Here is a 19,721-nt window from a genome sequence, read left to right as displayed (position 1 = left end):
GTAACTAGACTTTTTGGTGCCCTTTGCCAGAGAGAGAATTGGTGACCCCCCCTCCCCATTTTTCCAATAGGGACATAAGGTGCATGCTTCGTGGGTAAGGGCATGACAAGATTGATCCCAGAGAAAGCCCGTGCTATGATACCCCTTCCAACATTTTTATATTTGTATAATTTAATACACACACATTTATAGACCACTGCAAGAAAATGGATTTGGCCACAAATCCTCTTTATACCACATTCATGCACTTTACTTGAGAGCTTGTTGTTATTCAGTTACAATACCCTTTACTACATGACCTATTTCAATATACTGCCCCATTCAGGATTCAAACCTATAACCTGTTGAATTCTAATCAAACACCCTACTCAGAAGAAATCTATAGTGGAGTTCATGAATGTTGTATAGGTATTAGTGACAGAAGTGGTGGGGGTAGGAGACAGGGGCGGTCAGGAGATGCTGGGCTTCAAAAAGGGTGGAAGCAGCAAGTGAAAATAATTAAAACAGGTAATTGAGAAGTGCTGCTAACAGCGACCCCTACCCTGCAGCGCTATGTGCGGTGCCCCTTCCGCACACACTTACTTACAGCCCTGATAGAACATGTTTGTCCGGAATTATCTTATTTAAAGCTGAATAATAGATTATTTCCTTTGCGGCAGACTGACTGGTATATTAGAGAAATTGTTTTAAAAAGGACTTTTTACTTCACAGATTTTACAGAAACATAATTAGAATCCTAAAGATTGTCAGTGAACCATCTACTTTAGTTGTTTATTCAGTCCCCTCACCGACAGTAGCCAGCATCATATTGAGTAGAATGTGTTCTCAAATTTTTCGCACATGCCGTCGTCAAAAAATAGTGAAAAGAGCAATTTTTTATTTTGTTATAAAACTAAGACATCTTAGAACAGAATGGAAAGTGCTCCTGCTTATTAGAATACAGGATCCAGAAATAAGATATACTGGTGTTCCGCAGCAGCGTTTCAGGCAAAAGCACAAAGCGCACAGATGTTTATGTGATAATGTCTTGCTGAGTTAGAGTACAATGAAGGAATGGGGTGTTCTACACACTCTTGGAATGGGGTGTTCTACTAAATCATATGGCATACTTACTCTACACTGTATTCAGGAAGAACAAGATGTCCTGGAAGCTGATCTAGATAAGGATGAAGTTATTCAACCACAACCTGGAGAACTGACTGGAGAAAAGCTTCTGACCACAGAGTACCTTGGGGTATGTCTCCTTACATAGTCAAGCTGTATTATAGGAGCTATAATATTGTCTTGTTGAGGGTCACAGCGCTTTTACAGTTTTACAACAGATATTCAGATTGAACGCTTTATTATATAGTTGAACGTAGCAGATAAAAAAGGTTCTGTGTCTATGACAGTGATTGTGTGGACTAGAAGCCCTGTCCACGGATACAGCATTATCTCTTCTTGTCTTTTTGGACTGAGAGATACCGGGAGAGGGGACCGTGTGTGTGTGTGTGTGTGTGTGTGTGTGTGTGTGTGTGTGTGTGTGTGCGCGCGCGCACACAAGAGTATAAATGTATATATCCGCTTCAGCTTTAAACAAAGCTAAAATAAAAAAAAGTCTGTCCCACTACCATATGATATATAATATATGTATATCTGACAGGGCTGATGTGAATGATTACATATTCTGTATGATATGTGTGTGCTGTATAACTAACCATCATAACCTATAATAGCCCTCATCCTTTATCTCCCCATCTCGCAGATCATGACCCATACACTGAAAGTGAAGAAGAGAATGTTTCCAGGTGTACTACAGAGTGTGGATGAACCACTGCAGAGGCCTGTAACCCCTGGCACTCATCGGGCTGTTTATACAATGTATGCACTCAGTTAGATGATCTATATGCACAGCTCCAATATTTCCTTACCGTTCACTTCAAGCATCATTAACATAATACAATGTGCAAGTTAATTACTGTAATCAGTTTAACAATAAATATGATCATGAAGAGTTATGCTTGAAATACTTTTAAATGTGTTGTAGAAGAGAGTTGAGTAACACTTGCAAATAGTACATGTTTACACTTGTATACTATATTACTATTCTTATAGTGTATGCTTTATGAGAGGATTGTTTTGTTCTGTCAACTCTTTACAATAAACAGAAAATGTGTAGCATAGTACAAAAAGGCCTGGCAGACATAGGGGTATATGCAATTGCGGTCGAATTCGCGGCAATTTTCGCCGTTTTTTAATTCGACTCAATTCGACAGGTGAATCCCGGAAGGTGGCTTCCGGAATTCACCATATTCAATGAAAAACGGATTCGCCAGAGTCGCGGGCGAAAATCGGCCGATTTGGCGGATTTTGCCGCGATTTTAAAAAAACGGTAAAAAAACGTGAAAAACCCGAAAAAAAAATGGCGTGGGGTCCCCCCTCCAAAGCATAACCAGCCTCGGGCTCATCGAGCTGGTCCTGGTTCTAAAAATGCAGGGGAAAAATTGGCCAGGGATCCCCCGTATTTTTAAAACCAGCACCGGGCTCTGCGCCTGGTGCTGGTGCCAAAAATACGGGGGACAAAAAGCGTAGGGGTCCCCCGTATTTTTAACACCAGCATCGGGCTCCACTAGCTGGACAGATAATGCCACAGCCGGGGGTCACTTTTATGCCGTGCCCTGCGGCCGTGGCATTAAATATCCAACTACTCACCCCTGGCCGGGGTACCCTGGGGGAGTGGGGACCCCTTCAATCAAGGGGTCCCCCCCCCCCCAGCCACCCAAGGGCCAGGGGTGAAGCCCGAGGCTGTCCCCCCCCATCCAATGGGCTGCGGATGGGGGGGCTGATAGCCTTTTGTGATAATAAAAAGATATTGTTTTTTCCAGCAGTACTACAAGTCCCAGCAAGCCTCCCCCGCAAGCTGGTGCTTGGAGAACCACAAGTACCAGCATGCGGGAGAAAAACGGGTCCGCTGGTACCTGTAGTACTACTGGGGAAAAAATACCCAAATAAAAACAGGATACACACACCTTGATAGTAAAACTTTATTACACACTACCGACACACACATACTTACCTATGTTGACACGCCGACTGCCACGGTCTCCGACGATCCGAGGTACCTGTGAAAAAATTATACTCACCTTCCAGCGTCCAGAGGTACATCCAGGTCCAGAGATAATCCACGTCCTTGGCAAAACAAAAAAACGAACAACGATCCATACCGGACTAGAAAGGGGTCTAATGCTTTCACATCAGACCCCTTTCTCGCGAATGCCGGGACATCACGTGACTCCTGTCACTGAAGTCCCTTCAGCCAATCAGGAAGCGCTACTTCCGTGGCGCTCATCTGATTGGCTGTGCGCTGTCTGTGATGTGACAGCGCATCGCAAAACCGCTCCATTACTTTCAATGGTGGGAACTTAGCGGCTAGCGGGGGGGTCAGCCGCCGGTCAGCCGCTGACCGGCGGGTGACCTCACCGCTAGCCGCTAAGTTCCCACCATTGAATATAATGGACTGGGCTGTGCGATGCGCTGTCTGCTCAGACGCACAGAGCCAATCAGATGAGCGCAACGAAGTTGCGCTTCCTGATTGGCTATAGAGACCTTTCTGTGACAGCTGTCACTGACAGGTCTCTCTGCATTCGGGGATAGGGGTCCCATGTGTCAGCATGGGACCCCTTTCAGTCCGGCATGGAGCGGGTGTTCGGTTTGTTTTTTTCTCCAAGTACGTTGATTTATCTCTGGAGCCTGGTTGAGGTGAGTATATTGATCTTTTATTTTCAGGTACCCCTGGATTCTACATGGAGAAGAGGACCGATGTCGGCGTGTGAACATAGGTAAGTATGTGTGTGTCGACGTATGAAATAAAGTTTTACTTTCACGGTGTGTGTGTTCTGTTTTTATTTGGGTATTTTTTTTCCAGTAGTACTACAGGTACCAGCGGGCCCGTTTTTCTCCCGCATGCTGGTACTTGTGGTTCTCCAAGTACCAGCTTGCGGGGGAGGCTTGCTGGGACTTGTAGTACTGCTGGAAAAAACAATATTCTTTTCATGATCACAAAAGGCTATCAGCCCCCCCATCCGCAGCCCATTGGATGGGGGGGGGACAGCCTCGGGCTTCACCCCTGACCCTTGGGTGGCTGGGGGGGGGGACCCCTTGATTGAAGGGGTCCCCACTCCCCCAGGGTACCCCGGCCAGGGGTGACTAGTTGGATATTTAATGCCACAGCCGCAGGGCACGGCATAAAAGTGACCCCCGGCTGTGGCATTATCTGTCCAGCTAGTGGAGCCCGATGCTGGTGTTAAAAATACGGGGGACCCCTACGCTTTTTGTCCCCCGTATTTTTGGCACCAGCACCAGGCGCAGAGCCCGGTGCTGGTTTTAAAAATACGGGGGATCCCCTGTCAATTTTTTCCCCGCATTTTTAGAACCAGGACCAGCTCGAAGAGCCCGAGGCTGGTTATGCTTTGGAGGGGGGACCCCACGCCATTTTTTTTTAGGATTTTACCGTTCCAGCAATAAAAAAAAAAAAAAAAAAAAAAAATATTTTAAAAAATATATAAATAATATTTGTGCCTCCAAAAAAAAAAAAAAAAGTACCTAATCCCTTCTAATATAAATAGATCTGCTATTCCCAAAAAAAAAAACACAAAAAAAACATGTTTAAATTTTTTTTATTTGTTTTCACCCTCCAAAGTGTGGCGGATTGAAAATGACGAATTTGCTGTCTAAAAGCACTGCTGTCGAATTTCCAAACTTGAATTGACTATGCTTTGGTCGAATTGCAGCACTTATATCATTGCAGAAAAGTCGAATTTGCAAAAATTCGAATTTCAAAAAGTCGAATTTTGAAAGTCCGTTTTTTGGTCGGAAAGCACTGAATTGCATAGGCGAATTTTTTTTTTGGTCGAAAATGACCCGAAATTCGACAATTTCGGGAATTCGACCGCAATTGCATATACCCCATAGGGCGCTCACAAAGGGTTCAAATGCAGGCTTTTCCAAAATGGTAAGACAGTTGGGTTCACTTATGAGCCATACAATTGCACTGTACCCGCCCAAGCTTCTGAGGATTGTGCATTGATGGACTTGTGCAGCATTTGGTTGGAGAATTTGCTGATTGGGGTGAGCGGAAAGTGTTAAGTGGTAGTATTTTTGCACCATATTCAACACAAAAGCACAATAACAAAATGGTGACTAGAGGGGTCTGAAAGGGACATTTGGGCGTTGAATACTGCATTATAAGGGATCAGATCTTTTTTAGAGTGCAAATAGACTTGATCAGTACAGATACTTGGAGAGTATGGAAATTTTGTGTTTTTCACAGTGGATTTCCAGAAGTGACTAACACACTTTTTCAATATGCAGATATGCTCATGAATAGTAGTATAATGTAATGAGCACAAATGCCAAATCATACACTGTATGAGAATGGCACACTGCCCCTTTCTTATGCTCCCCGGAGTTGAGTACAATATGTCTAGCTGTCAAAAAAAACTTTTCCAAATGACCATTGTTTATCCGGGTGTAGTATGAGGGGCCGGCGGCCAGGATCCCGGGGGCCAGCATACCGGCGCCGGCATACCGACAGCTGGGCGAGCGCTAAAGCGCGCCACGCTATTTATTCTCGCTTCAGGGGGGTCGTGGACCCCCAAGAGGGAGAATGTGTCGGCATGCCGACGCCGGTATGCTGGTCGCCGGGATCTCGGGCGGTGGCATACTGAAGACCACCTGGTTATCCTGCCGTGGATGCCTTGGAAAAATGAATATTGTCTTATAATAGCAAAGTCTGTGCTGCTGTGTTTACATAGTGGGTCTGAATGTATCATACTTGCCTACCTGACCCTCTCCATGAGGGAGAAAATGCTCTGTTCCTGGACTTTCCTGGTAATGTATGATTGCCATCGCCTCTGGTGAGCTAGTTAATTGATTAGAAAGATGTTTCACCACAGGTGATGGCAATCATACATTACCAGGAAAGTCCAGGAACAGAGCATTTTCTCCCTCATGGAGAGGGTCAGGTAGGCAAGTATGCAATGTATAGATGATGCACAAGCAAGTAGCTGAGGTCAAATGAAGATTGTGTGTATGTTTCTGTTTTCATTATTGAGTTTTCTATGCAAAATTGTTAAATTGGCAGATTTTATTTTTTTAATTCTTTATCAGGCCAGAAAACACAGTCTCACCATCGGTTCCTTCAAGCTCTTTCAGAATTTTACAAATGTCCTCAAGACCACCCACACGTAGTGGAAGCCGCCCTGTTACTCCTGAATACTGTGCATCATCAACATGTAAGCGATTCCTAGACAAGTATGCTTATCCTTTCAATGTCCAAGAGAATACAATGCTGTTTAAACTATAATTTACACATTTTTGAAGATTTTTGGATCTGATCTTACAGATCATTCACATGTAATAACGGGTGTAGTATGGTATGGACCACCCGTAATAACACTCTTCTTCTAAGTGCAGTGCACTCATGTACAAGCAGTGATCTTTTGTACCGGTTTTAGCTGTTAAATTGTCTGTGTAGAACAAGACAGTGATTGTTCAGGACATTTGGGCCAATGAAGACTGTACTTGTGGAGCAATCATTGTGTTACCATGCATGTCTGTTTCGGATTCAGTTTGTATCTGTTGTCTAGAACATGTGCAACCAACAGTGAACACTGTATTTCCATTGAGAGGTCACTGCCCTCAGTAAGGAATAGGCTCCTGTGTCATCAAACAGAGGCAGGAACCTTGGATATTAAATATTAGTGCTTAGTGTTCAACTAGGGACACCACTGTTTCGCTATGATGCAGAAGAATTATTACCAAGTATATAAATATCTGTGCTACCAATAAGCTGCTTCAATAGCACAGCTGGGAAAATATGGAGCAGGTACTTCCCCAAAAGATATAGGGGTATATGCAATTGCGGGCGAATCGCGGAAAATTATCGCCGTTTTTTTAATTCGACACAATTCGACAGGTGAATTCCGGCAGGTGGCTGCCGGAATTCACCATATTCAATGAAAATCGGATTCGACATTCCCGCGGGCGAAAAACGGACGATTTGCCGGATTTTGCCGCAAATTAAAAAAACGGGAAAAACCCGGAAAAAAATGGCGTGGGGTCCCCCCTCCAAAGCATAACCAGCCTCGGGCTCTTCGAGCTGGTCCTGGTTCTAAAAATGCGGGGAAAAAATTGACGGGGGATCCCCCGTATTTTTAAAACCAGCACCGGGCTCTGCGCCTGGTGCTGGTGCAAAAAATACGGGGGACAAAAAGAGTAGGGGTCCTCCATATTTTTTACACCAGCATCGGGCTCCACTAGCTGGACAGATAATGCCACAGCCGGGGGTCACTTTTATACAGTGCCCTGCGGCCGTGGCATTAAATATCCAACTAGTCACCCCTGGCCGGGGTACCCTGGGGGAGTGGGGACACCTTCAATCAAGGGGTCCCCCCCCCCCCAGCCACCCAAGGGCCAGGGGTGAAGCCCGAGGCTGTCCCCCCCATCCAAGAGCTGCGGATGGGAGGCTGATAGCCTTGAGAAAAATGTCAGAATATTGTTTTTTCCAGTAGTACTACAAGTCCCAGCAAGCCTCCCCCGCAAGCTGGTACTTGGAGAACCACAAGTACCAGCATGCGGCAGAAAAACGGGCCCGCTGGTACCTGTAGTACTACTGGGAAAAAATACCCAAATAAAAACAGGACACACACACCGTGACAAGTACAACTTTATTACATACTGCCGACACACACATACTTACCTATGTTGACACGCCGACTGCCACAGTCTCCGACGATCCGAGGGTACCTGTGAAAAAATTATACTCACCTTCCAGCGTCCAGAGATAAATCCACGTCCAGAGTATAATCCAGGTACTTGGCAAAATAACAAAACGCAAAAACCCGTGCCAGCGGACTGAAAAGGGGTCCCATATTGACACATGAGACCCCTTTCCCCGAATGTGCCGGGACCCCACGTGACTCCTGTCACTGAGGTCCCTTCAGCCAATCAGGAAGCGCTACTACGTGGCTGTGGCTGTGCGCTGTCTGTGCTGTGACAGCGCATCGCACAGCTCTCTCCATTATATTCAATGGTGGGAACTTTGCCGTCAGCGAGGGGGTTACCCGCGGTCAGCCGCTGACCGGCGGGTGACCCCACCGCTAACCGCAAGGTTCCCACCATTGAATATAATGGAGAGGCTTTGCGATGCGCTGTCTGAGCTCAGACGCGCAGAGCCAATCAGCAGAGTGCAAGGACGTTGCACTCGCTGATTGGCTGAAGAGACCTTTCAGTGACAGCTGTCACGGAGAGGTCTCTGCATTCGGGGAAAGGGGTTTCATGTGTCAATATGGGACCCCTTTCAGTCCGCTGCACGGGTTTTTGCGTTTTGTTATTTTGCCAAGTACCTGGATTATACTCTGGACGTGGATTTATCTCTGGACGCTGGAAGGTGAGTATAATTTTTTCACAGGTACCCTCGGATCGTCGGAGACTGTGGCAGTCGGCGTGTCAACATAGGTAAGTATGTGTGTGTCGGCACATGGGACCCCTTTCCCCGAATGCAGAGAGACCCCCTCGTGACTGCTGTCACTGAAAGGTCTCGTAAGCCAATCAGCGAGCGCAACGTCCTTGCACTCTGCTGATTGGCTCTGTGCGCGTCTGAGCTGTCAGCGCATCGCACAGCTCCCTCCATTATATTCAATGGTGGGAACTTTGCGGTTAGTGGTGGGGTCACCCGCGGTCAGCGGCTGACCGCGGGTAACCCCACCGCTGACGGCAAAGTTCCCACCATTGAAAGTAATGGAGGCAGCTGTGCGATGCGCTGTCTGAGCTTAGATGCGCACAGCCAATCAGGTGAGCGCCACGGAGTAGCGCTTCCTGATTGGCTGAAGGGACCTCAGTGACAGGAGTCACGTGATGTCCCGGCATTCGGGGAAAGGGGTCACATGTGTCAACATGGGACCCCTTTCTGTCCGGTGGTTCGGGTGTTTGTGTTTTTTTTTTGCCAAGTACAAGGATTATCTCTGGACGTGGATTTATCTCTGGGCACTGGCAGGTGAGTATAATTTTTTCCACAGGTACCCTCGGATCGTCGGAGACTGTGGCAGTCGGCGTGTCAACATAGGTAAGTATGTGTGTGTCGGCAGTATGTAATAAAGTTGTACTTGTCACGGTGTGTGTGTCCTGTTTTTATTTGGGTATTTTTCCCCCAGTAGTACTACAGGTACCAGCGGGCCCGTTTTTCTCCCGCATGCTGGTACTTGTGGTTCTCCAAGTACTAGCTTGCGGGGGAGGCTTGCTGGGACTTGTAGTACTACGGGGAAAAACAATATTCTGACATTTTTCTCAAGGCTATCAGCCTCCCATCCGCAGCCCTTGGATGGGGGGGACAGCCTCGGGCTTCACCCCTGGCCCTTGGGTGGCTGGGGGGGGGGACCCCTTGATTGAAGGGGTCCCCACTCCCCCAGGGTATCCCGGCCAGGGGTGACTAGTTGGATATTTAATGCCACGGCCGCAGGGCACTGTATAAAAGTGACCCCTGGCTGTGGCATTATCTGTCCAGCTAGTGGAGCCCGATGCTGGTGTAAAAAATACGGGGGACCCCTACTCTTTTTGTCCCCCGTATTTTTTGCGCCAGCACCAGGCGCAGAGCCCTGTGCTGGTTTTAAAAATATGGGGGATCCCCTGTCAAATTTTCCCCCGCATTTTTAGAACTAGGACCAGCTCGAAGAGCCCGAGGCTGGTTATGCTTTGGAGGGGGGACCCCACGCCATTTTTTTCCTTGATTTTACCGTTCCAGCTATAAAAAAAAAATATATATATATATATATATATTTTTAAAAATATATAAATAATACATGTGCCTCCAAAAAAGACAAACCAAGTACCTAATCCCTTCTAATATAAATAGATATGCTATTACCCAAAAAAAAACACACCAAAAAAAACATGTTTTAATTTTTTTTTATTGGTTTCACCCTCCAAAGTGTGGCGGATTGAAAATGACGAATTTACTGTCTAAAAGCACTGTTGTCGAATTTTCAAACTTGAATTGAATACACTTTGGTCGAATTGCAGCACTTGTATCATTGCAGAAAAGTCGAATTTGACAAAAGTCGAATTTCAAAAAGTCGAATTTTGAAAGTCCGTTTTTTTGACGGAAAGCACTGAATTGCATTGACGATTTTTTTTTTTTTGGAGAAAAATTCCCGAAATTCGACAATTTCGGGAATTCGACCACAATTGCATATACCCCTTAGAGAGAAAATAGCATACATAGTGCTACAAATTATTAATATAGTTTAAATACATATATTTATAATATGATAGAATTTCAGACAAATCACAGTACACATACACAATGCAAAAGGTAATATTCATGCTGATGGGTTTTAAAAATCCAAATTAGGAAATTGTTTAGTCAATATGAAGTTAATACTTGGAGGATAATTGTAGCAGGCTTGGGTGGACATGCTCTAACCCACTATGGGTTTTAGTCCATAAATGAAAGGTATTACCGGTTATTAGGTGATTGGGTTTGACTCTTTTAGCGGTGGTCTAGGGCTGCTGGGCACCCAACACAAATTGTACGGAGTCCACACCGTTTTAAAAAGCTGGCAACAGAAGTTTGAGTGCTCCATCCTTTTAATATCCCAACGTAGCCTTCCAAGTATAACCTCCTGGTTCAGGTAACCTGGCACTTTTCGGTGGTCCTGGCAGCTTTATCAAAGGTGTCTTAACTGTCCTCCAGAGACCTTTTATATATTGTAAATAATTAAGATGGCAATTTCCCATCAGCCAACAGTCAGTAATTAGTTTAAGTTTTTACAATAATAGCATATAATGAGGTATAGAAACACTAGTGAGGCAACGTTTTTGTGTATATTAGCCAACTCAGGAAAAACAAACTAATATAAACTTAAACTAATTACATGCTAAAGGAGGGGGGCCCTAGTTTTCACACCATAATTAAGTAATGAGGTGCTACTCTGCTTGATACAGTATACAAGGGGAAAAAAGTTGCAGGTGCACTATCTCACACCAGCTCAACCTGTAATAACCAAAGGCATTTAGCATAATCCTGGCCAGGGCAATGAGCTTACCCACCGCGCCAAGGTAGCCTCTCATTGGGTAAGTCCCTAGCAGTAACTATAGGGGCCCCCCGGACCTGAACCCCTATAGTTAGTGTTAGGGACTTACCCAATGAGAGGCTACCTTGGCGCGGTGGGTAAACTCATAGCCCTGGCCAGGATTATGCTAAATGCCTTTGGTTATTACAGGTTGAGCTGGTGTGAGATAGTGCACCTGCAACTTTTTTCCCCTTGTATACTAATTACATGCTGACTGTTGGCTGATGGGAAATTGCCATCTTAATTATTTACAATATATAAAAGGTCGCTGGAGGACAGTTAAGACACCTTTGATAAAGCTGCCAGGACCACCGAAAAGTGCCAGGTTACCTGAACCAGGAGGTTATACTTGGAAGGCTACGTTGGGATATTTAAAGGGCGGAGTGCTCAAACTTCTGTTGCCAGCTTTATAAACTGGTGGGGACTCCGTACAATTTGTGTTGGATGTCCAGCAGCCCTAGACCACCGCTAAAAGGGTCAAACTCAATCACCTTATCACCGGTAATACCTTTCATTGATGGACTAAAACCCATGGGTGGACATGCTCTTACCCACTAAGCCTGCTACAATTAACCTCCAAGCATTAACTGCATATTGCCTACACAATTTCCTATTTTGGACTTTTAAAACCCATCAGCATGAATATTACCTTTTTAAGGCATTTTGTATGTGTATTGTGATTTGTATGAAATTTTGATATGTTATAAATATGTATTTTAACTATATTAATAATTGGTAGCACTGTGTAAGCTATTTTCTCTTATGTTTCGCTATTAAGTCTGGAGTCTGTGTGTGATTTGCTCATCACCAAAGCCATATGTAGATCTCTTTGACAGTGTCCGCACTGTGACCCCAGAGCAGGTGGCAATCACATGCAGATGTTCAAAGATATGTACTCTATCCAGAATCTTCTCCAGAGTAATCAGGAAATCTGTCTCTTTATCCTGTGAGACAGGAAGCTGTCTGTGCATGGATGCTCTAGTTGTTTGTGTCTGTATTACTGGAAGTACCCAGCATCAACACAATTCACAACAGCATTTTGTGTCACAAAGCAGATGAATAAAAATGTAATGCTATAAAGAGATGGATACATTGGGAAAGGAATTTAGTCTGACTTGTGTCGTTGGTTATGCTTTTCTTTAGGTGGTGGTGGGTTCCAATCAGCAGTCGCTGCTGCCCCTGGGCTGCAGTGCCGGCCAAAGTGTGCAGCGGGAGCTGGCCAGTACATATGAACATACATGTGAAGTTGTATGTAACATATGTGCTGGCTTCCTTACCTGGGAATCAGCAGCCACCACACTCATGGAAGACAGGCATACACTGCTCAGTTTGTCTATCATCAATAAGCCTGCACTCAAGCTCCTGTAAACCAGCCAATGGCAGCCTGGGGATGGGCTTATTGATGATAGATAGGCAGAGCACTATGTGCCTTTCTTCCATGCGTGCGGCAGCTGCCGATCCCCAGGGAAGGAAGCCAGCACGTGTTGCATACAACTTCACATGTATGTTCATATGTGGTGGCCAGCTCCCGCATGCACATTTTGGTCGGTGCAGTAGCTGCCGCTGATTCCAATAAATAGATAGACAGTGTCTAGATAAACAGTCAATAGGTCGACAGGCTCAAAAGGTCGACAGGTAAAAGGTAGACCGCGCATAGGATTGACAGGTACAAAAGGTCGACATAACAATGGGCGAGACACATACGGTCGACAAGTTTTTTTTGGGGGGGTTTTACATATTTTTCAACCTTTGCTTGATTTACCATCCACGTGGACTACGATTGAGAATAGTAACCTGAGGTTAGTGCAGCAGGCCACCTTGCCCAAAGCATGGCGAGTGAAGCAAGTCCGCGAGGGTACTGTGTACATGTTTACACTGATTATGATCACAGATGGTGAAATATACAAAATGACACTTCAAAAATGTAAAAAAACTTGTGTCAACGATTTCAGGGAATTTCATGTCGACATTTTGTACCTGTCGACCTATTCTACAGTCTACCTTTCGACCCTGCAGACCTTTTGAGCCTGTCGACCTAATGCATGTCGATGACTGTCTAATTACTGTAGATCTTCTATACCAAACCCATTGGTGATAGTGTCTTTAGGCCTAATTCAGACCTGATCGTAGATGTGCTAAATGTAGACCCTCCCCCGCACAAGTACAAAAGCATCGCACAGCGGCGATGCTTTGGTATGGGAAGAGTAGCTCACAACCAGCGCAGCTCCTGCACGCTGGCAGGGAGCTACTCATCGCTGCCTGGGTCGCAGCAGCTGTGTGTGACGTCACGCAGCTGCTGTGGCCGGCGCCCCCCCCCCCCGCTCCAACAGTGCAGGCTCGCATGCGTTGCCCATACCGCGTGCCGCCTAAACGGCGGCCAAACACCGCCGGCCCGCTCCCTCCCGCCCTGCGACCGCCTCTGCCTGTCAGTCAGGCAGAGGCGATCGCAGGGCTAAGACAGCCGTCGACTGTCTGGCAATCGCCAGCGCACTGCGGCGTCTGTGCATGCGCAGTACAGACCTGATCGCTGCTGTGCGAAACCGCACAGCAGCGATCAGGTCTGAATTAGCCCCTTTGTTCTTTATGCTTCATACCGTTGCTGTACGGACCCTGATATGTGTTACATCAAATGGTGTGGATTGAACCATAGACTAGATTAGAATTTACTTTCTACTTACCATCATATTCTTTCTCCTAGCCATTGACACAGAGGCATCCCAGCTTTTTTCATCGCCCAGTCGGTCAGAGCAGCGTGGGCACATATCTCCTTCTTCGCCTCGAATTCTAGATCTTGGTATGGAGAAGAGCAATGGGCACAGTAACAGGTGATTGCCTTATGATGCATATATCACAGAGTGAAATTGATCACCGGCCAAAACTTTCTCGGTGTTTCCAGTGCCAAAGTTCTAAAACTGATCTGCCCAACAAATAATGATGGCTTATAGGCTATAACATCATGTTACTCAATATGACATTGTACTTCCACACCCTGGAATCCTTTCACTGTGTAGATCAACTTTTGACCTGTCACTGTACTGTTACTGTAGTAACCCACTCTTATCTCTCCATTCTTCCCCATGATCTCTCCTACAGCAGAACCTGGCACCCACGCAGTCCTGAAGTGCAGAGTACCAGCCCCCGCAAGGCCAAGACTCCTACAATAGCTCCTCAGTTTTCCCAGTCTGGACCACAGCAAACCAGTCGCCCCAGTTCAGCTGGATCCTCCACCCGAAGCAGACAGAGTACGTATTAAAAAAAAGCAGGATTTACAACATTTTATATGCTGTCTTTTTTTTTTTTTTCTTAGGCGCCAAGCTGAAAAACATGGTGGTTACTCACTAGAACTAGTTGTATATAGTGTAGAGATTCCCTTTTCTGTGGAGGATAAACTGTAACATCAACAGTCTTTCTGTTCAGTGTTACTGTTTATGGGCCACATCCTCTAATTATCTGGACTGGAGCTTGACATGTGCATCCTGCTCACCTGGGCCATCAGCTTTGGGACATGTGTTTCCAGTCTGACTGTGCTGCTTGGCACAGTGTATAGAGGATATTGCACAGAGACCGTTCTGGACTCCCTGGTAATAATGAAGTCTATCCCCACAAGCAGTGTTCAGCAGAAAATACTGTGCACCCCATACAGAAAATATGCATCCTGCAGGCCAAATTCTAATTTCCAAGAGCGTACATGTATGTTGTATAAAGTACTGTAGCTGACATATTGCAGATACAGCTTTCATTCCTTCTTTCAGTGACGGTGTTAGCCAACAGGTATTGCCATTTCTATTTATCTATGTGCAAACATAATTGACACACTTTATTGTCCAACTAAGACCGAAATAATTAACCTTTATAAAACAGCTTTTGCAATTTGATAAGAATACTCAGAGACAAGGTGTGTCGCTCTTTCTTATGTTAGCATTGTAAATTTCTTATCATTCTTCCCGGCCCAATCGTCACTCCAATTAGGCTTTTTTGTTGCAACATTCCCCATTTTATTAGATGTATTATTGTCCCCATTAACACATATCCCATGCTTAATAATTAATACCATCATACAGTATTACGATAGTCTTGCATCATGTTAAAAAAATAATTAAATAATTCTGTAAAATATAAGTTCTGTTTTTTTCTAATCTTATGCTTCACAAGCGATGCTAGTATATGTACAAACGCCTCCATATACATATGTTATTGCGAGCGCTAATGTCATCACTTCAGTGTTCTTTCTGAAAACTTGTGTAAGTGTAAGTGTAATATGCCTGTGATCTTGACCTATTATATGATCATGGGACTTCTGGATCATGGACTAGGAGTAAAAAATACCTGTTAAGCACTTATTGATATGTAATAGGGCATCAGGGATCTGAGAGGAGTGCTTTAACAATCAAAATCCACCTATTTCAGCAGTGTACCTGAATAGCTACAATCCAGCGTGGGTTCTAAATAATTTGCTGGTTTTAAATTCCTTTTTATGATCTATGATCATTTTAGATATTATTCCTATGCTAATATTGCTGTTTTATTTAATATATTAGAAACCTTGTGACCTAAGGAGTGAAGTACATTTAAAACATATACTTGCAATACATGGAAGTGGACTCAGGAGGGGGTTTAGCAACCTTTTTATTATTATAAACTCAGCCCTGTATTTCTTGCATGTGTGCTAATATTCTACTTACTGTTGTTTTCCAACTAACATCTTGAATTTTTTAATACGTTTTCTAGGTATGACAGGCTACACTCTATTCAGGTGTGTTGCCTGAGTCTAACCGGTGTCTGTTTTATTCACTAGGCAGCCAGTCTTACAGAAAGTGAACAGATCTGCTGTAGGAACATCAGTGAGTTACGTGTTACCTTGGTCTACATGGTCATTGGAGTAATCCCTCCTGGAACCTGTCTGCCAGAGGAAATGGTTCTGCATACCACAGTTTGCAGGTGCTTATTGCAAAAGAACATTTTGTTAGCAGAGTGCTTTACAGTGATTTATGCTAATCCGTATTCATATATTGGACCAGGGATTACACCTAATTCCATTTATTTATTGATGACTCAAAACTTTAGTGTGCACGTAGCTAATAAATGGAGAGCACTGCAAATCGTAATAAATGCAATGTTTGGTCCAATCTGGGGTTCACCTTTTAAGCTCATCATCAGATCTATTGTTTTGGTTTATTTATTTATTTATATAAAGTGTTGCTGTAAAATGTAATAACTTGATTACAAATCAACTTTGTATAAAGTTTGTTTTAATTTTGTATTAAAATATACTTGGATCTTTTCACTGTTATGACAAGAGCAGACAGTCCTATATGCTCCACCAAAGCACATAGATGTAGCAGCATCTCAGGGGGGCCACATATCATGTCCCACTCGCATGCTGGGACCCCTTTCCTGCGTTGGGAGCAATTCCAGGTGCCATGTGCTCAGTTGACCGTATATAATAGAGGATTCATAAGTGACAGGAACAGGATTTGGTCAATGATTGGAAATGAAAATCAGATTAAGAGATCAGCGACAAGAAGATGGCCGGCACAGGACCATGTGGAGTTGCTGGGATAATTGGAAAGTTCAGGGACATGAGGAGCTTGAGATAAGGAAAGTATTATCGATTTCACTTTTAAGAAGTTGAATTTGAAATGGTGGCGCCGGAAATGGCAAATGCAAACTGAGACACAAACGATGGTAAAGAAGCAGTGAGGGGGAAGTCTAGATCAGATCGCCCCGGTTATTAAAACAAATAGTGTTACCTGGATATGCTATGCAAACTGATATTAAGGGCAGATACTGTAATGGCAGATTTAATAATGTTAGTTTGCTTAGGAGATCTCTCAAACTCTTATCTGACGATAAGCGGCCTACCTATACAGTAAAATAAATTACTGGCGACAAATGAACTGAACATACAAGTTACAAAGGTTTTGTTAGATAATATAAAAATGATATCATTTTGCTTCCAAACATAATTTAGCCATGTTATGCTTTTATTGTAACACTCGTGCATTGTGTAAGTGTAAGCCATATGCACAAAAATATAAATCCTATATTCCATGACTGGAATAAAAAATAAAAAAAGGAATTCTGAGCAGGGCTTTATGGTACCTGTGTCACAATGCAGCATATCATTAGCAAACAGACACTTTAAGAATAACATGTACTGTACTCATTATTTCTGGGAGCAGCTCTTGCATCACCACTTGTATACTGAACTCTCACTTGGTTTGCTGTACTTGGGAGAACCTGACAATTACATTACGACAGTGGTTCCAAAACTTTTTTGAATCACGGCGCCCTAAAGTATCAGAATTTTTATTCAGGGCACCCCTAGGCCAAAAGTTTTTTTTATTGAGAAAATTAGAAAGAAATATTAAATTAAGTAAATTGTGTTTATATGTCATCCTTAGGCTCAATTGTGTGGTAAGGGACAGGATTTGAGTCTGTTTGTCCACATAGTTTATGACTGACAGCAACCAGCACTCGTTTTGCCTATTACATTGAACATGAATAATTTTGATTGGTCCTGGACCACCAATCAAGGCACCCCTGCAAGTACCCTAAGGCGCCACAGCAAACATTTTGAGAACCACTGCATTACGGTGCTGTGCTTGTTGGGTGAAAGTATGAAAAAGATGCATATAATAAAGCTGTGTATTCTATTATGCAATCAAAAGAAAAATAGTAATACAGGTACAATATTAAATGATAAACATAAAATATACATTTATGGGCAGACTAGATGGGCCAAGAGGTTCTTATATGCTGTCAAATTCTATGTACTTTTATGCAGACAAGATTGACAGATTTCAAAACACTCTGTTTCTAAAATGACAAAAATCCTTTGGATAAAAAGAGATATACCCGGTATATAAAGGGAGTTACACTGGCTATAATGGGCGTTACACAATCTATAATGGGAGTTACACTGGAAGTTGCACTGTCTCTATAAAGGGAGTTGCACTGTTTATAAAGGGAGCTGCACTGTCTATAAAGGGAGTTTCACTGGCTATAAAGGGAGTTACACCATCTGTAAAGGGAGTTGCACTGTCTATAAAGGGAGTTATACTCGCTATATAGGGGTAACACTGGCTATAAAGGGAGACACACGATCTATAAAGGGAGTTACACTGGCTATATAGGGAGTTACACGATCTATAAAGGGAGTTACACGATCTATAAAGGGAGATACACGATCTATAAAGGGAGTTACACTGGCTATAAAGGGAGATACACAATCTATAAAGGGAGTTACACTGCCTATATAGGGGTAACACTGGTTATAAAGGAGGAGTTACACTGGCTATACAGGGATATACACTAGTGACATGAAGATCTAGAATTTTACTGCTGCTACGGTTGATATAACTGACAACTTGAACAGTTTTTACAATAGACAAGGTGGTATTTGTAAGCAAAGTTTATAATTGCTGGGGTTGTGCAGAAGCAGACCATGGATGGAAATAAGACTGCAGGAGAGAAAGCACAGGGTTAGTGCTGAGAGAGGACATGCAGAGATGTATTGGCTCTTCCTGACTTCTTGTACACATCATGCCAGGTGTGGAGAGAAAGTTGGCAGAGAAGAATGGATTCTGCTTCCTCCTGTAAAGATAAGATCCAGCTCCTGTAAAAGAAGAGCAGTCTAACAATCCATCTATCCACAGCGGAAACAGGGAACCTTGTCCATGAGCCAGTGAGCTGGGGGCTGGCGGGGAAGGTTTTTTGGCTTCAGACATTGCAACCATTGGGTTATCTGCAATACCTAGGCAAAGACTTGATTGCAACAATCAGAGAAATGTATTAAGCGGTATAAAATGTGCCGGATATCACTTCATCTATCACAGAGATCCTCATAATGATACTGGTTTCACTTGCTATTTTAACCCCTGAATATACAGTGATGCATAACATGTTGCTTTCTAAATAGATTATAGTATTAATTAGTTGTTGCAAATCTGGTGTGCGAAGTGGGTGGTAATGCCCATTTAAAGTAATTTGATGTTGGAGGGTAAAATAATAATAAAAAAATGACACTTTCCATTTTGCAGAACACAGAGCCGTTTTACACTGGGGGTGGAGAGTCTCTTTTTACCAATAAGGGGGGGGGGGGGGGGAGGTGAGTTTGCAACCAAGATGTGTTGCCTTGCACATGGTTACTTGACCACTATGAAGCCTGCATCAGTGGTTGTAGAGTGCTGTTGGACCAGTTTAATCAGTGCCCTGGCTGCTCGCTCACTCCTCAGACTGTGGTTTGCAGTTAGTAGCTCTGCATAAACATACCTGTTTAACCTTGCACTTCAATATTATTTTATTATTATCTTGTACCTGTAAGGCGCCACAATGTTTCCACAGCGATGTACCTGGTGTGTGCACAGTAACAATAAAATGTGACCAATTAATGGTACAGTAAATGTACAATGACACATTGCTGGACAATAAAACTGACAAACTAGATAGGATGTGCGGATAATGAGGGTTGGGGGCTAACAGTTTCTTAGCAGGGAAGTGGAGGTGAGTCATTGGCAGGAGAAGTCCAATCAGCACTCAGTGAACCATCAAAGGGGAATCACAGCTATCAGAATCCAGGGGTATATGTTTCTGCTCACTGTACTTAGCTGG

General features: G+C 43.9%; 1 protein-coding gene across 5 annotated transcripts in view; it reads left to right on the top strand.

Annotated features, from left to right (window-relative positions):
- ARMC9 (armadillo repeat containing 9) overlaps window positions 1-16,398 on the top strand; it is a 433,139-nt gene extending 416,741 nt beyond the window's left edge. For 4 of the 5 annotated variants that reach the window (XM_063916557.1, XM_063916560.1, XM_063916558.1 and 1 more), the window contains 6 exons: window positions 1,130-1,234; window positions 1,745-1,860; window positions 6,148-6,272; window positions 13,807-13,933; window positions 14,202-14,350; window positions 15,904-16,398. In XM_063916557.1, coding sequence (XP_063772627.1) covers window positions 1,130-1,234; window positions 1,745-1,860; window positions 6,148-6,272; window positions 13,807-13,933; window positions 14,202-14,350; window positions 15,904-15,926 — 645 coding nt within the window. In that variant the 3' untranslated portion in view covers window positions 15,927-16,398. The remainder of the gene's footprint in view (window positions 1-1,129; window positions 1,235-1,744; window positions 1,861-6,147; window positions 6,273-13,806; window positions 13,934-14,201; window positions 14,351-15,903) is intronic. The other variant, XM_063916559.1, reaches the window with a different exon arrangement.
- The last annotated feature ends 3,323 nt before the right edge of the window (window positions 16,399-19,721 follow it).

The sequence above is a fragment of the Pseudophryne corroboree genome, chromosome 4 (assembly GCF_028390025.1).
Source record: "Pseudophryne corroboree isolate aPseCor3 chromosome 4, aPseCor3.hap2, whole genome shotgun sequence".
Lineage (NCBI taxonomy): Eukaryota > Metazoa > Chordata > Amphibia > Anura > Myobatrachidae > Pseudophryne > Pseudophryne corroboree.
This window is presented reverse-complemented; position numbering and strand designations above follow the sequence as displayed.